The sequence below is a fragment of the Cynara cardunculus genome (assembly GCF_001531365.2).
Source record: "Cynara cardunculus var. scolymus isolate 2C chromosome LG 12, CcrdV1, whole genome shotgun sequence".
Taxonomy (NCBI): domain Eukaryota; kingdom Viridiplantae; phylum Streptophyta; class Magnoliopsida; order Asterales; family Asteraceae; genus Cynara; species Cynara cardunculus.
The window spans coordinates 37,903,768-37,921,862 of NC_037539.1; the positions used below are offsets into that span (position 1 = coordinate 37,903,768).

General features: G+C 35.1%; 2 protein-coding genes across 2 annotated transcripts; one reads left to right on the forward strand and one right to left on the reverse strand.

Annotated features, from left to right (window-relative positions):
- The first annotated feature begins 7,919 nt into the window (after positions 1–7,919).
- Positions 7,920–14,558, forward strand: LOC112522694 (peroxisome biogenesis protein 22-like). The gene is made up of 8 exons (XM_025131981.1): positions 7,920–8,214; positions 11,614–11,850; positions 11,927–11,974; positions 12,715–12,771; positions 12,851–12,952; positions 13,557–13,622; positions 14,093–14,194; positions 14,286–14,558. Exons 1-8 carry the CDS (start codon positions 8,122–8,124, stop codon positions 14,385–14,387), a joined length of 807 nt encoding a protein of 268 aa, XP_024987749.1. The 5' UTR covers positions 7,920–8,121; the 3' UTR covers positions 14,388–14,558.
- Positions 14,559–15,078: 520 nt separating this feature from the next.
- LOC112523900 (pentatricopeptide repeat-containing protein At1g71460, chloroplastic) lies at positions 15,079–17,229 on the reverse strand. The gene has a single exon (XM_025133572.1). The coding sequence runs from the start codon at positions 17,227–17,229 to the stop codon at positions 15,151–15,153; it is 2,079 nt and encodes a 692-aa protein (XP_024989340.1). The 3' UTR covers positions 15,079–15,150.
- Between the last annotated feature and the right edge of the window lie 866 nt (positions 17,230–18,095).

The window sequence follows — 18,095 nt, forward strand, 5'->3', positions numbered from 1 at the left end:
TTCAACTTTTTTTTTTGAATTTATTAATCTGTTTTATATGTTCTCATTTTGATTTTATTTCGTTTAAACACAAACGCTTAGCTATATTGTAAAATAATGTACCAAAGTGTTGACATCATAATTTTATCTCCATCTGATGTGAAGGCACAAAGAAAACACAGAGATCGAGAAAACAAAGAAAGAGTTAAGAATTCTTTCACTAACACCATTATGCCGGGATGTAGTGACTGTTGAGGAACTGTGCGATACACATTTGTCTTCAAAGAAAGTTCTCAAGGTACTATGTTTAAATTTAGTACCATGATCACTTCTGATACCTCTTAAGAAATGGGTTTGCGCTTGAATTTCAGTGATGAGGTTTTTCGAGGGAAGTAGGGATCTTATTGACTAAAAGTGATACTACATGCATCTCATCTCTCTAAGTATTTCATTCTTACTCGCTTTCGCACAAATGACTTGGGGGCGCAAAAGGGGCACAAAATAATTTCTTGGGTATTTTAGTTACAAGAAGTAAAAAAAACCTGTATATTCAAATCTGGAAAAAAAATATGACCTTGCCCAGTTGCCCTATCAACCCAGACAAGAAAATTGAATCAAATTCTTGTAGCATGCCAATGACTCCCAGCATACGCCTTACAAGAGACGGGGACTATTCGGAGGTCATGAAGGATTCTTGGGAATATCTTACGATAAAAGAGGTATATCTTGGTGAAACAAATGATGTTATCTTACGGTCAGCATGGCCAATTAGTTGTATGCCATCTTCGATAGTTCATCATTAGGAATCTTTGAAACAAATTCTGTGTTAATCTTGAACGGAGCATCAGCCATGGTATTGTATACGCAAATCATGGACATAGCCATGTAAATGGATTTTGCTTATGTTCCTGAACTTTATCTATCTCGATGAAAATCATCCATAAACTTCCTCTATAACAACATCAGGTTTACTAAATTGCCTAAAATGTCTAAGAATCCTAATAAAATGTTATATAGGACATAAGTTTATATGATTAAACCAAAAAGCATCATATCTAAAAGTGTTATAATAGGTTTATATAACGTTTTTGAACATTTTAACAAGTTTATTACGACACTTTTAAAAATGAAGTGTCGTATTAATTATTTTATACGACAATGTTTGAAAAAGTATCCTATAAACAAAAACGTCCTACAAAAAGATGAGTTTATATGATATTTCTCAAAATTGTCCTATAAAAGATGAGTTTATTTTTTTTATATTGTTATTGAAGATTTGTTGTTGTAGAAGAAGAAATATGGATGATCATTTTCATCTTTACAGTAGGCATGGCAACGGGGCGGGGATGTGGCGGGTTTTGTAATCCCCGGCCCCGGCCCCGGCCCCGGTTTGTAATACCGTCCCCCGGCCCCGACCCCGGTTTGTAATACCGTCCCCCCGGCCCCGGTCCCCGGCGGGTACGGGGATTATCATCTCGTCCCCGGTCAAATTCTAGCAATCCCCGGTCAAAACCCGGTAAACCCCGGTCAATCCCCGGTAAAACGTATGCTTTAGTTTGATTATACCGGGGATCCCCGTCCCCGACTCTGGCCCCGTTTTGAGTAACATTCCTCGTCCCCGGTCCCGCCCTCGGTTTGAGTCTACCGGGGATCCCCGTCCCCGGCCCCGGGACCTGTTTTAGCGGGGAATCCTCGTCCCCGTTCGGGTCGGGTGAACCGGGTTCCCCACCGAGTCGGGGCAAATCACCATCCCTACTTTACAGTAATCATCATTATCTTTCCCAAAGAAATATGTGTTCACAAATATGGAGAAATATGTGCATAGGAACACCGAGTAAACTTAGTCTACCAATGAATCATCAACTCTGTGTGCATAATATGTGTTCACAAATATGAAGAACTATGTGTGCATAGTATGTGTTCACATATACGGAGATGTGGTTATAATATAGGTTCAAAATAATATTTGTAAAAACGCGTTCATAAATACTGAATCTGCATAATGTGTTCTTTTGTTCATAAAAACTTATTCATATAATGAATTTAGGCACATGTTCATGAACCATGAATGCATATGAATCATGAACACTTGTTCACACATGAACAATTCCCATAAATATGGAATACTTGTTTACACATGAACCATGAACCAAAAAAGGTCGTAGAAGAATCAGGTGTTGGGGATCTTGCGGTTGGTTTCGATCCGATGACGAGAGCAATTACCAGACAGTTACATTGTCATTGTTGGGCAGTTACAAAACATTTCATTGTCATTAGTGGGTAGTTAATTTTTTTTCTTCTAAAATACCACTCGTAAATATTGTTCGCTTGTGTTATCTTGTCTACGTGTGCAATTATTTACATTTCTATACTATCTTATAAAGCAAATTTAGCAAAAGTCTTAAAGTCTTAAAATATTAAATTACCAAGATACCCTTATCTATACTATCTCACTTTTTCACTCACTTCTCTCCTCACATACACTCACCCCCTCACATACACTCACCCTCTCACATTAAACCAATTTTTTTAAAATTATAATTTCAAATTTACATTTTATACCCCTATAATTAGTTAATTAATTTACTTTACGTCCTTTACTTTTAAATGTTTCATTTTAAACCTTTATCAAATTAACATACATAATCAATTAAAACATGTTTAAAAAAAATACATTTTTATTTTAACAAGTTACGCCATTAATATCGTCTCGTTAATACCTTCGAAATGAGTCAAATATTGAATAGTTTTTTACTTAATTATATTATTATATATTATATATACTGTGAAAAAATATTTTTAATATTTACGATTTATACTTTTATAGTTATTTATTTATATACTATATATTTGGGATTAGGCTGTTCAAATTGCACTGTATAATATGTTCTAAATTGATATGTTCTTAAGTTTTTTTGAAATATATATATACATGTATTAATTCAACCTTAATCTGAGTTTTTGGACAAAAAAGAGGGTAAGCAGTTGAAATTTCATTCTAAAATCCATCTTTTTTTGTTTTTTCATGGCTTATGATCTGTCAAATTTATAGTTTTCTTTATTGGTTTTGAGTGTTTATCTTAAAACTCAAGTTTCTTGGTTCTTTGCTCTTGGTGTAAATCGAACACATTTGTGAAGTCGTTTAAATATGTTGGATTTTAAATATATTGGATTTTAAACTGTCATAATTTTTTTTCATCGATAGTATGTGATTGGAACCACAACTCTTATTTATTCAAATTGTATTAATATGTAAAGACTAAGTGTAACCTATATCATCGTTAAATCTTATCTTATAAAACCAGTGGAACTTCAAAATCGTTAAAATTCATGGCTCCCGCCGCATTGCACGGGTACACAACTAGTATGTCATGAATAATCTCAGCCACAAATTTCAAAGATCAATGGATAAGATTGGTTCACAAAATTAACACCATATACATACATATATATATATATAATGGGCAGTTAAAATATTTTCCAAAATACCCCTCGTAAATATTTTTCACTTATGTTATCTTATCTACGTGTGCAATTATTTACATTTTATGTCATGAATGATTTCAGCCACAAATTTCAAAGATCAATGGATAAGATTGGTTCATAAAGTTAACACCATATATTGGGTTAACAAATGAACCCACCATATATATATATACACACACACACACATACATAGGGAAATGTTCAAATGAGAATACCTTCATTTTATAAGAATGCGAGAACCACATTTTACTATAGACAATCATATGTGATACTATACTCCATCACATATGATAAAAATGTGATACTAAACCAAAGACGCATACCACTTTTGGTGTGATCTAGGTTGCGAGCAAAGTCTCCCTAACACCACTAAGCCCCCTCACGTGTATAATTACATGTGATATTATAATCCATCACATGTGATACTAAATCTTAGACGCATACGACCTTTGGTGTGACCTAAGTCGCAGAGGACGTCGTCCGCACACCACCAAGTCCCCTCACGTGTATTATCACATGTGATAAAGGTGTTCTCATAAAATGGATGTGTTCTCATTTAAACCTCCACCTATGTGTGTGTGTGAAAGAACATGTGAAAAGGAGAGTTAAGATGAAAAGTGTAAGAAGGGATCCAGACCCTTGATCACCTATAATCTCAAACCCACCAACGAATCACACTTGATTTAACGGGGATTGTTTCGGTGCATCTCATCCTAATGTGCATCCAAGGGTGGAGATCCCTTATTATGCTTCTCGCATTGACTTTCCTTCTCACCAGAACCCAACCCTATATATACACATACACACTCATGTTAATGTACATTGTTACATGAACCCTTCCCTCCCCTCCCTTTCCTTCTCTGGCGAATCCATCAAATTAACCCACAAAAAAGCAAATGAAACCTCATACTCTCACCAATGCAACTCCCTCTCTTTATACCACTTCTCTGGCTCTATAATTCTTTCCAAGGATCCCCCAAAACTCTATGCAAAACCCATCAGCATAGCATCGCCTCCAACCCCTCTTCACCACACACACACACACTCTCTCTCTCTCTCTCTCTCTCTCTCTCTCTCTCTCTTTCTCTTTCTCCTACCTATGACACACACCTCCATTTCAATTTGTTTTTCAATAAAGAGGGTATTATTTTGATTTTAAACATAAGAGGGGAATATGAATCTTGATAAAGAAGGTTCTTATTTTAACATCCCATATGCTTTGCTTTTTGTTTGGAGGAGAGTTGTTGATGGACATTTTAGCTATAGATCAACGATGTTTTTGAGTTTGAATCTCAATGGTGTCAAGACAATAGTGGTTTGGAGTAGGATGGGTGGTGAACTAAGGATTGATATAGTAATAGACATTTTTATTTGGTTTAATTGAGATGGAGGCAGGTGTTTTAGGTAGGAGAGAGAGAAATAGCAGGGACAGACAAGAACCCTGGATTTTTTTCAAATTGTGGCACCATTTGACTATAAGAAACAAATACATGGATATATTTTACAAAACCATAATTGGTCTATTGGTTAATTTGTTTTTTCATATGTGAGGTCATATGTACAAGTCTTTTATTTCCATCCTTTTTTTTTCCAGAAACATGATAAATTTGAAATTAAAAGTAAAAACTAAGAACATGTATTGACGTGATTCGAACTTGAGTCTAGGTGGAAGAAAAGTTTTGCAAACCAACTGTTGGTCCCGTAAGGGTCTACAAGAAGAGAAACAGTTTGTAGAAGGGGGGGTGAATACAAACACAGTATTTTCAAATTTAAAATATATATTGATAGAGAAAATCAAATACATATTTTACAAGATTGTTTGCGGAAAGATAAGGTAATAAAAATCTATCTAAACAATCTTTAGTTACACACAAAGCTTTAGCAATTATAAGAAAAGAAGTTGCTAAAAGAAAGATCATTTACTTAAGCTAGAAGATGCTTGAAGTAAGAATTAGGTTAGAGAGAGAGATGTGCTCTCTCTGCATGGAGAAGAAACACTTCTATTTATAAGTACATTAAATGTCCATTTAATGCAATATGATAGGTATAGAGTGTGTGCCAAGCCTTAAGAGGAAGGCTTGTCCTTTGCTACAGTGAATAGTACATAAACACTATTTCTGAGCAGACATCCTTACCTAAAGTTGGTGGACAAAGAGTCGACTAGTTGGCTCCGTACCGTACTAACTTTCATAAGGGTAAGGGTTTTGTCCTTTTGTGTGCATAAGGACAAGACAACAACAATCGTGCTAAGCAAGCTTCCTTTGATCGCTGAATGCTGGAATGACCTGAAGGTCTCATCATCATTCGCTGAAGCTTGAGCAGTCTTCACACATGTGTAGACAGACTTGTAATCACTGAATACCGCTTCAGATCACGTACTTGCCGGTCTCTAATCTTTAGTTTTAGTCTTCGACGTTTGCTGAAGGTTCTTTGGTGTGAGTGTTATCTTCTTGAAGTATTGATGTCTCTGAAGATTTACAAAACAAGTTCTTCAGCGATCACTGAACAGACTCAGTGAAGATCGCTGGAACTGAAAATACAGAAATATAAATACAACATATAGGTGAAAATGGATTATCATCAAATCACTGAGAGAGATGATCAACACCAACTCTACCAAGGAAAACTTGTGTCCTCATTATAGTTTCAAAATATATATGGTGACACACAACAAATTAATACAGTGGCACTTTCATGTTCATACTACGACGGATGAACAATACAGTGGCACAAGCCACCGTATGCTCTACATTTGATCCGTCCATGAGAAATAGTGGCATTGAAGAGGGGTTGAAGTTTGAAGAGAATGATGGTTGGTGGTGGGGGTATACTGGGAGATGGTAACCGACGTGGGGAAGGAGGGGATGCCGACAAGATGAAGAAAGGGGTTCACGTAGAAAATATATGATTTGGAAATATACGAGACAAATCATATGGAAACCGTCTAAAAGTTAAAAACTATAAAACTAGTTTCTATGTGTTGTTTATGAAACAACACATGTGAACATGCATTGTTCATATATTGTTATTTCATAAATGAAACGTCAAAGGAAACGTTTTGTGTGTGAAAGAAAACATAAAAATACATTTATACATGAAACACATAGTCATACTAACACACACGAAAAAAACGTGTGAAACAATATAAATAACAACTTAAAATAAAACTCATTCGATGGTTTTGGTTGATTTTCATAGGTTTGATTTTCGCATATGTTGTTTCATCTATCTATACTATCTTATAAACCAGATTTACCAAAAGTCTTGAAAACAATTTTTAATGCACAAAGTACTATACATTTATGCACAAAGTCTTAAAAACAACTCATAATGCATTAAGTATTATTACTTTATGCATTCAGTCTTAAAATCTACAATTAAAATAACATATAGTGCAAGTTACCAATGCACATTATTACCTTTTTTTTCATGTTCCCATGATACTTTTGACACTTTTCACTTATGTCTTCACTCTCTCATACCTCTATGTCTTCTCCCCATCCCCCAATGTGAGATTCAAACTGATATTCACCATGAGTTATTAAAAGTTTTCTCATTCAATTGTTCTAAAACTCTCGGTCTCGCTCTCCATCTCTTGATTCTTTGCTTTTGGTGTAAATCGAACACATTTGTGAAGTCGTTTAAATATGTTGGATTTTAAATATATTGGATTTTAAACCTTCATACAATTTTTTCCATCGATAGTCTGTAATTAGAACCATAACTCTTATTTATTCAAATTGTATTAATATATAATAACCAAGTGTAACTTATATCGTCGTTAAATCTTCCATAAAAAAACCAATGAAATTTCAAAATCGTTAAAATTCATGGCTCTTGCCGCATTCCGCATAGAAACAACCAGTAAAACAATAAATGAAATTGGTTTTAACAATTTCTAACTTTTGGACGACTTCTATATGATTTGCAGTCTATATATAAAATATAAAATAATATAATATGAATTTTTAGTAGGAAAAAGACAAAAAAAAAGGGTGTGAAAACCAAAATAGGAGGGGATCCAATGAGTAATTAATTGAGTATAAAAAATACAACTTAAGGGTCGTTTGCTTAACATTACTCGATAAGTACTTAAAATTCAACGCTATCATTTATTTATCGGATAAAACCTTAGTCAACAAAAACGACATCGTATGCAACAATTTATCCGGTAAGCGCTAGTCGTGGTAAAAGTCGTTGCCTTATATACCGAGTAAGACTCTTGATCCTCGCCTTACTCTTATCGGATAAGATTCTTGGTTCTTGTCATATCATTCTATAAGTTAATATGACTTGATAAACACCTACCTGAATAAGCATTTAGTAAACGTTTGTTATTTTTTATTTTGGGATTAAATGTATTGAAAAACTATAAACCATAGGGACCAGATCTGTAATTTAATATGAAGAAAATAGAGGTGCATTAAACCCCTTTCGCTGAAAAAAACAAACAAACATATGATACGAATTTAAGAGCCCTACTTTGATCGATCAACCCTTTCTCCACGCCAAGATCTGCCTGCTACTCTCTCTCTCTCTCCACTTCAAGAACTCCTTCTCTCTCTAGAATGATACACAAACCGATGAAAGTTTGATCAATTGCACGATATTCTTCTTTAGGGTTAGCGTTATAAACTACTGATTACACATATAGCCATGGATGATTACCTGAAGGATGATATTTCACAGCTGATCAAGAGAATTGGGGCTTTTCTATCCTCCAGGATTTCCGAATTATTAAATACCCAGGTTCTAATTCATTTCTATTTTTAAGTTTCTTGTTATTTGAGTTTTTCGAATTTCTAGCTTTTTCCTGATTGCAATTTTTGAATTGATGTTTGTAAAGAAAATCGCAATTGGAGAGGTTGATCATTTAGGTTATGCACTTTGATCAGGAGAAATATTAGCTGTATAATATGGGCTGTCCCAATTCCCATGAGCATGTGGTTCCATGGTATAACATTGTTATGCACACGGTACAAACCATGAACAAAGACATTTGACATTAAGATCCCAACACAGGTTGACTTCTAGTGAGCACCACCTCAGGTCATACCTGTCCAATCATAAGTCCTATTATAGCTATTTGGTGTATTGTATCATAGGATACAAAATGCTAGAAACTAGAAAGTATATATCCCTCGCACAAAAATTATAATGTTTAGCTTGGGTTAGTGTTAGATCATTTGTCTTGTACCTAAAATAGGGTGAAACCAAGACACAAAAAAAGAATTTTGTGGTATGATAGCTGTTTTAAATAGGAAACTTTCAAGGAATGTTTCATGTTTATGGAGCTAGGTGATTACTAGATAAGGAAATTCAACTTGTGTGTTTGTAACTGGATCCCTTTAGAACTTGGCAATTAATCAATGGCAAGACGAGTGGAATACTAGGATGTTTGATCTCTGAGAAAGTCCTTTTGTTGCACCTCAATGACCTTCAAATTCTTTTCCTCTCAAATAAAGATTTAAAGAAAAGTTTTAACATGCTTAATGGCACCGATCTTTCATTACAAACATTTGGTAAGTTAGTAATTTCTAACTGAAGATCAAGAATTTTCCGTAATGTCATTCATCATGGCTGTGGTCAATGTCATCAACATCATTGCCATGGACATCTTCTAGCATTACCCTATTGTCATGCACTCATGACCAATTGTTAAGTTGCTCAATCAAAATTTATCGTATTCGTGATACCATTTGTTTTCAGAGCTAGTGTGAAATTTTTTGGGAATCATATTTACATGCTTGGAATTTATCGTACAAAGGACATGATTTGGAAAATAATCAAGAACAAACAATTTTATCAGGGTGAAAATATCATGGTTTCTTTGTAGTTCACCATAGAAACACTACATCACACCTACGATAATATATGGCATCAACCTTGGGGGATTGAATTCCTCAATATTTCACAGCATATATTAATGAGGCGTTGGATATTTCATATGTTTGTATGGGAATGAAACCCTGATTAGACTTTATGAACAATAAACTAATAAAATATAAAAGAAAAAAACCTCAAAGGCGACAGCAGTACTCTATTAGGCTTCTTGGCTTTGGGAGTTGGGTGCCTTTACAATATTTCTCTTTCCTTCTGCAAAGATGCTATTTCATGACCCGTACCTGTTGACTCACTAGGATTGAAGAACTAATAGGGACTAGAGTAATTGACTAAACTACCTTAAATCCTCAATAATAACCGTCATCCTTAACTACATTGAACCCTAGGCAAGTGAATACTAAGAAATTTTGGATAACTTTTAAGGGAGGTTCTTTGATGCCCTAGGCTTGTGTAAGTTTTCATAATATAGCAAATCAAGTATGAGATATGAACTAAATGAACTTCAATTCTAAAGTTCGTGCTTCCCAACCTTCAAAGATTCTTATCATTATCAATATCGTTATCATCTTGTAAGTTGTAAATTGCACAACAATTGTCTTTAGAGTGTTCAAAAGGAGGAAAGAAATTTATTAGGTAAAGTACATGTGTACCGCCATGTAGGTTAGCCTTCAAGGATTGGTTTTGTTTTTCATCATCCAGTTTCGTTGAACTGTGGCTCTTTATCATGCTCTAATGTAAAGAATTTTTTCGTTATCCCTTAGTATTGCATGCTACTATAGCTATTGATTCAAGGATAGATCGGGAATCATTATACTAATTTCTTGAATCTTGAATGTGAACAAACTTGTATTGTAGATCATTTAACCTTTTATCAAAAACTTTCTATAATATGCATAATGTAGACCACAAAAAGGGCATCTAGTGATGCATGGACCAAAATATATAATATTTATCATGAGAAACTTTCTCGTCCCTTTAATTGTTCATTACAACTTCAATCTCACCAATCAAAACCTCTATTTTATGAGGCTACAATAAGTTCAAGGTCAATAAACTATAACCAAAGACCCACTAAAACAACAGTAATAAGGTGAGAAATCTTGGATGAAGTTTATTGAATCATATAATATGACTTTCTTACCTGATACAAGGGATTTACCACAGGTATAGCAAATCAGAAATGTTTGTAATTTGCTGATGACATTCTGGTTGATTCGTGAGGTTCCAATTGCAAATCATATGATTTTGACAATTACTTACTACCCTTTACAAATTAATATGATATTCCAAACTGATATGTTGCATCGTTAGACAACATTAAAAACATATTATTATCATGGGTCAAATGGGTATAAAGATTACCCACAATCCAAGTTACGTATTATGTATTTATGTGTTACAACCTTTTCCCACCTCTACATCATATCCACCCCACCTTAGTCCCCCCCACCCTGCTTATATCAGACCACCCCCTACCCACCTGGATTCTGTCCCTATCCCGTTTAAATTCCATTAATTTTCACCATTGTGTTATATCATATATTTTTTTTTCATTGGACATGGAATATGATATTTACACATTGGCAGATATTATCTGAAATATTTTAAGCAATTATTTCTTTTCAAAATTTGCATATTTGACATCAGTGTCAAATACATTATTTATCAAACATAAAAAAGTAATGAAAATTGTAATGGTTGTAGATTAAACTATTTCTCATATTAAAATGAAATAATGCTATTATGATTATAATATATTTTGCTTCAAGCCAGAAATTACATAATTTGATAATTATAAACAGAAATTTGAACTTTGTACAAGTATCCTTTAATTCTAGAAAAGATCTTATAAGAAAATTATAAACTAAAAAGTATCTTTAAGTTGAGAATGATTCTGATGTGTTCATGATGTTTTAAATTTTCAGTTGTTACTTATAACAAAATATTGCAATACCTTGGTCCAATATGTTTGCTACAACTTTATTTGTGTTAAAGCTATATTTGTACTTTTTCTAAAATCAATAAATGGAAAAAGGTAGAAAGAGGATTTTTGCATCCAACTAGTCAACCCAACCCATTTGAATTTCAACCCACTCTAAAAATAGCGGCCATTTGACTATTGTATGTTTGACCTGTTATCCAATCCATCCTGACCCTAGCCACCTCTATTATGCATGGTCTTTGTCAACTGACGCTTTACGAAGGATAATTTGCTGCTACTGCACATTTTCTTAATGTGTGATCAGAACTCATCATGATTCTTATTAAATCGATAAAATTTTATATAATAAAAATTGGTTGCAGGATTTACGGTCTGTTTGGGCTTTAGCTGCACTTGTTGTTACTGTAATCTTTACTTGGAGATTATTCTGGGCTCCTACTGGACCTCAAAGAAGACAACCTAAACGTCAAGCTCCCACACCAAGTAGTAGTGCTGGAGTCAGTAGTCAACCAAATGCAAATCTCTTACCTTCCCACTTTGGTTCATCTATTGAAGATTCAACACAAGCTATTAGCAATGAGTTCTCTCAGCATGTAAAGGTGGATGGAAATTTTTTAACAACATAAATTTGAATTGGTTTTTTTTACTTATAAATTGTTCTGCTCATTGCTGCAGCCTACTCTGGGACAGATAGTCAGACAAAGATTAAGTGATGGAAGGAAGGTATCATATATATGCATATAGAATAACCTTCATATTTATTTTATTTGTAGTTATTTTCTTGTATTTAGATGGGCTCTAGATTTCAAAATTTACTTAATATAATAACTTTAACCAATAAATGAGTTATGATAGAACCATTAATTTAACCAGCATTATACTTTGTTGCATCTGTTTCTGAAAGAATAAATCTAAAAGTATTGGTAGCATACGTCATTGGTGTACAACATGAGGCATTATCATTATTAATATATTCTATTTGGTATTGAGCAAATACTTAAAGTCAGGATGTAGGTATCAATATTTTTTTATTTCCATTGAAAATTGGAAGTAACAATACTGATCAATTGTTGGAAATGTCATTGAGGTTCCTAAATATTCCATAACATAAAACCTAAAGAAAATAGAAGGTCGTTGCATATGGTGAATTTTCATCATCAGTGAATGGCTAATTGTCGGCCAGGATTTTTTTAATAAATGGAAAGAAGTTATGTTTTCTTATATAGTATATAATTTAAGATGGTTGCACCCTTTTCTGTTATCATATCGTTGTTTATATCCTAGTTGCATAGCTTTATTATCTAAAACATGGTCATCATATGTAATTTATTTATGAGACACTTCCAACAAAATTAACTTAAGTCACCTTTACCTGAAACCAGTGATTCTCGGATCCCTTTTTCTGGTGCTTAGAGTTCTCTCAATCATGTAACAGTTTTCATATTTTTTTGATTTTGGTGAAGGTGACTTGCCGGTTGCTTGGCATTATACTCGAGGAAAGTATTCCAGAGGAGCTTCAGGTTCCTATAACTATTTTTTTCTACACATATTGCTATCTGAAGATCATCCACTTGACTGTGCTTTCATTGTGTTTGGTAGATTCGAGCAACTGTGAGATCCTCCGTTCTGGAAGTTCTGGTGGAGATGACAAAATTTTGTGACCTTTATCTCATGGAAACTGTTCTGGATGATGAAAGCGAAGTATGTTTAAGCTTATTCTTTTCTCCAATTTTCTTCATACACCAACTAGTATGGTTGCTTCTTTCCTATACGCATTGTTCTCTTCTGTTCAGTAAGTATAATCTTGTAGGGTCAATGTTACAAGGCTTGTTTAATGTTTTATGATGGAGGAAATAGAAGGAAAAATCTGACAACTTTTAACTAGAATCGTTTCCTCTCCAGCTAATGATTGGAACAAGTTTTTCTGTATTTATGAAAATATGGAAAGCCATGCCCAAGAGGGGTGAAACTTTTGTTGTCGGTTGATAATAGATGTGGAGTTTGAACTTGAAACCTGTAGGTTATTCTAAGCAAGTGGAATTTGTTTCAACGCACATCAAAAGGTCTTATTTTCCAGTTAACTTCACATATCATGTGTGCTTTTTAAGCGTTTGAATCAAACTTCAACTGCTATAGATGCGGTGGATGCTTATCTATAGCAGTATGTGTTTGTAGTGTATGCAGATATAAAGAAGCTCCTATTGCAGCCTTTATTCTCATCTCGTGAGAGAATTTCCTTTTCTTTGATGCATACTCACTATAAGCCATTATATCTGTATTTTCTCATGAATTATCGTGTTTGCAGAAAAGGGTTTTAGCGGCATTGGAAAATGCTGGTATTTTCACGTCCGGTGGGTTGGTTAAAGACAAGGTAATAACCATATAATGACTAAAGTAGGGTGTTTCAGTACCATGGTTACATGTTGCTATATTAGGTCAATTTACTCTATTGTTTCTATAACAAGTACTGTTTCCGTACTTTCCCTGTTAAGAAAAAGAATTATTTAGGAAATCCAATTATCATGATCAATTGGTAGATATAGGGAGATGATCTTTTTGAACATGAACAGTCATTATATGGATTTTAGCACCCTTTGCCATAAAGATTTCAACAAGTTCTTTTATGGAAAGTTTAGATATCTGCCCATTATTATGATGGAAAAGTTGATCTTATTGATTTGGATCTACAAGTTTATTGTTGCCATTGTTAAAAAGTATTTTAGACATTTGACAAGTAGTTGATCAGTTCTCTAAAACTATGCGTTCAGCCAGAAAAGGAAACGGTTGCGTATCTATTTGTGATGCTATTTATATATCTGTATATTTGATATGCAATTGCAGGTACTGTTTTGTAGCACAGAGAATGGACGAACTTCTTTTGTTCGGCAATTGGAGCCAGATTGGCATATAGACTCGAATCCTGAAATTAATTCTCAGTTGGCGGTACATATACGCCTTTTGTTCATTTCTGTTATTATTTTGAAATTGAGAAATATTAAGCTTGATAACATGGGTTTGTTTTTGTTGATGGCAGAGGTTCATCAAATGTCAGCTTCACATTTCACCCCTTAGACCCGAGCAAATGGCGTCTAACGTGTTCAGTTCTTCGTCGTTAGAACAATTCTTTGGTGTTTGAATATGTACGTTTTTCAGTCGTCGTTAGTTTTTCATTCCAGCACTGTATAATAACACAATACAGTTCTACTGTAGATGAGGGATGGATGATTGATTTGTTTGTGCAGTAATTTTGGTTATCATTTCTCATAAACCCAAAGTAGTAGTAATCCATGTTTGGAGTGATGGAGTCACTTCTTGTTCACTTGTTCCTATTCATGACGGATTGATAGTGGCTTAATAATATAAAAAGTAGCTTAAAATCAGTAAGCTTTTAAGAAGCTTTATTTAGAAAGACAAGTTTTTTTCTGAACCAACCACTCCCAATTATAAAACATGTTCCTTCCATTTATGAAAACACTTTCATAATCCATACAGATAAATTAATCTACAAAGACGGTTAAATGTAATAGAAAACCGACCAAACAACCCTTAAAATTGAAATGATATGATGCTACCCACATGAATATGCTCTTGCATTTTTACAAAAATGTTTTTTAGAAAAGATATTGTTATTCTCGTCACAGGTTCTAAAGGTCAAAGTACTAGGAGGTTCCAAGTTCAAATTCAAGGAGAAATAAAAATTCCATTGTGGCCACGGAGGTTCAAATGCGGTGACTCTGGGCTATCTGTAAAGCAGGTGGTCGTCTTGGGATTAGTCGGCTCACGGGTTGGATATCCAGGTTAATAAAAAAAATAACTTTCAATAGACAGGTGATTATAAAGATAGAAAACTGGCATTCATATGCCTAAAAATTTAAATAAAACAATGACCATTCAGCAGGTTATAAAGATGACCTCAATCGACTGAACCTTTCGGCCTCATCAGTTCGACCCGAACTCGTCAAAACTCTGATGATGCTCGAGTAATGTTCTTCGGTTACTTCTACTTTATATCTTCGAGTTATCAACCGAAAGACTCTGCAAGCTTCATCTACGAATCCAGCCTGCTCACAAACACGCAAAACTGCTTTTAAAGTGAACTGGTTTGGCGAGAACCCCCCGGTTATCATCTGATCGAAAAGATTGATGGCTTCTTGATAACGAGAGTTGTATCCATAGGCCTCGATGATCGCGGTCCAAGTCATCGAACCCTTCACTGGAACCACTTTAAATGCCAATGCCGCCTTGCTGATTTCACCACAAACCGCGTAAAACTTCACGATTTCTGAAGAAACAAACGGAATCGACATTAAATCTTTCTTCAACACTTGCCCGTGAATTTCCTTACCCAGTTTCAACGCTTTAAGTTCACCGCAAACGCTCAACATTCTCGAAGTCGCTACTGAGTCCGGGCGGTGTTTCGACAGCACCATTGACCGAAAAACACCAAGTGTTTTATCCAAAAACCCGCATTCAATGTATGATTCGATCATCGCTGTATAACAAATGACGTTTTTTCGGTCCAGATTATCAAACAGTTTAATGGAATAACCGTGATAACCACATTTGGCATACATCATCATCAACGCGGTCGTTATAGATACTTGTTGAACGAAACTGTTCTTAACAGCAAAACAGTGGATTTCTTTGCCTTGTTTCAAAGCTTTAAGCTTTCCGCAAATGGGAATAATGGTGTTAATGGTGACAACATCAGGTTTAAACCGTTCTTGTTGCATCCAAACGATCGATCTCAAAGCCTGCTCGAGCCTGCCATTTGCAGCATATCCGGACATAAGTGCAGTCCAAGATACAGTATTCCTCTCTGTTGATCCATAAAAGACCTTTCTTCCCGAAATCATATCTCCACATTTGCAGTACATGTCGATCAAACCCGACTGAACGAACAATTGCTTCGAGTACTCCTTTGTCTTGATCACATAAGCATGAACCTCCTGACCAAGTTTTCTAGACGAAATTTCGCCAATCACAGGAAGGATTGTGGTTAGTATTACTGAATTTGGAGATATTCCTTCTTTTTGCATCCATTTTAGGTACTCCAGAGCTTCGAATCGAAGCCGATTGTGTGCAAAACCAGCAATCATTGCCCCCCACAAGACCACATCTCTTTGATCACCATCAATATCTTCGAAAACTAGACGGGCAAGCTTTGTTTTCCCACATTTGAAGTACATATCAATCAAACAAGTACTTATGATTGAATCATCAATCAACCCATTCTTGATTAACAGCCCATGAGTCTTCAAACCTTGATAAAGAGCAGAAGCACCACCCAAACTTTTGATCAAACAAGAAAATGTATAGACATTCAATTCAATCCCCAATTCCCGCATTTTTGAAAATGTGTTTAGAATGTCATGATGCTTCCTCCCACCCATAATCACATTGCCTCTAAGCAATGCGTTCCAAGGGTAGACACTTGATGTTGGCATTTCGTCGAACAGCTGCCGAGCATCTTCAACCGACCCACAAGATGTGTACATATTAACAAGCTTAGTTCGTAAAAACTCGTTATTTTCAAGCCCATTGATTCGAATGTGAGTGTGAATGACTTTGCCAACGGATAATGACTTCACTCGAACAACTGAAGCGATAAGCTCGGAGAATGTAGTTGGGTTTACAGGAACACCACGTTTGTCCAAGTAATCCAATATAGTGAGAGCCTCTTTGAGCTTGTTTTGCTGGGCGAATCTTTGAATATCTTTATAAATAGCATTAGGGTTCTTGGTGTGGAGTGGTATGGATGATGGGAATGCATCTTTTTCATCGAAATCTGGCGGTTTTCGGTGCTTTCTTCCTGTGGGTGTTTGAGATTGAGATTGAGATTGAGATTGAGATTGAGGAGAGAATGCTGTAGATTTGAATTTGAAAGTGGGGTGATTTTGGTTGCTCAGAGGATTCAGCGGGAAAAGGTGACGAACGTTCGTAAAAGAAGGCAAGGAGAAGTTGCAGAGGGCTTCCATTTTGGCTCATTCAAACATAGATTATCTGTCAGTATATAAAAGAAAAAAACTATAAAAAAACAAAGGTTAAAAGAGTAAATTACGTCAATGATTTTTAAACCATAAGGGTGGTGTCTGATTAGTTTGAGCTTGACTCTAAATGTCAAAAGTATTAGGAGGTCTTAGGTTCAAATCCAAGGAGAAATAAAAATTCCCTTGTGGCCACGAAGGTTCAAATGCGGTGACTCCGGACTATCTATAAACAGGTGGTCGTCCTGGGATTAGTCGGCTCGTATAGCGGGTTGGATATCCAGGTTAATAAAAAAAAACGTTAATCAAACATGTTCTTGGTTGTTAAAAGGAAACTCTTATCAGTCTCTTGTATCTAATTTGTTAAATAGACGGTGTCAATTAAATTGTTTGTTTTTTCAAACTTTTAGAGGCATTTATGTCTGGTCGTCATTTTGTCTTATAAGAGGTAAACCAACATTTTATTGTTCTCTAGACCCTTAGCAACAACATTTCTCAATCGATTAACCTTAAGGGTGCGTTTGGTATGCAGACTACATGGGACGATTCTCGTAACCTGGCCTCATACACCTTAACTGGGTCTTCTCTTTTTGATCAGGACCGGTCCGGATTGTCACTGTTTAAGCTCCGGACCGGTTTGGGTCCGGCCCGACCTGCTCTGGACCGGTTTTTGGCCATGTCTATCTGGCAGGAGATGATTATCCTTTTCTTGAAATTTCTTGTATCTATATATACATTGCTTTCATACCCATAAAGAAATGAGAAAATATAAACATTCTCATGGTATCAGATAATCTCCATGATTAAATTCCATCTTCTTCTTAAAGGATCTCTCTTCATCAATGGCGTCTCTTACC

Bases quoted from the DNA above. Each gene is read 5' to 3' on its own strand.
- LOC112522694 (XM_025131981.1), top strand. From the start codon at position 8,122: ATGGATGATTACCTGAAGGATGATATTTCACAGCTGATCAAGAGAATT. The intron at 11,851-11,926 runs GTGGATGGAAAT...TCATTGCTGCAG, and splicing joins AGTTCTCTCAGCATGTAAAG to CCTACTCTGGGACAGATAGT. The intron at 13,623-14,092 runs GTAATAACCATA...ATGCAATTGCAG, and splicing joins GTGGGTTGGTTAAAGACAAG to GTACTGTTTTGTAGCACAGA.
- LOC112523900 (XM_025133572.1), bottom strand. From the start codon at position 17,229: ATGGAAGCCCTCTGCAACTTCTCCTTGCCTTCTTTTACGAACGTTCGT.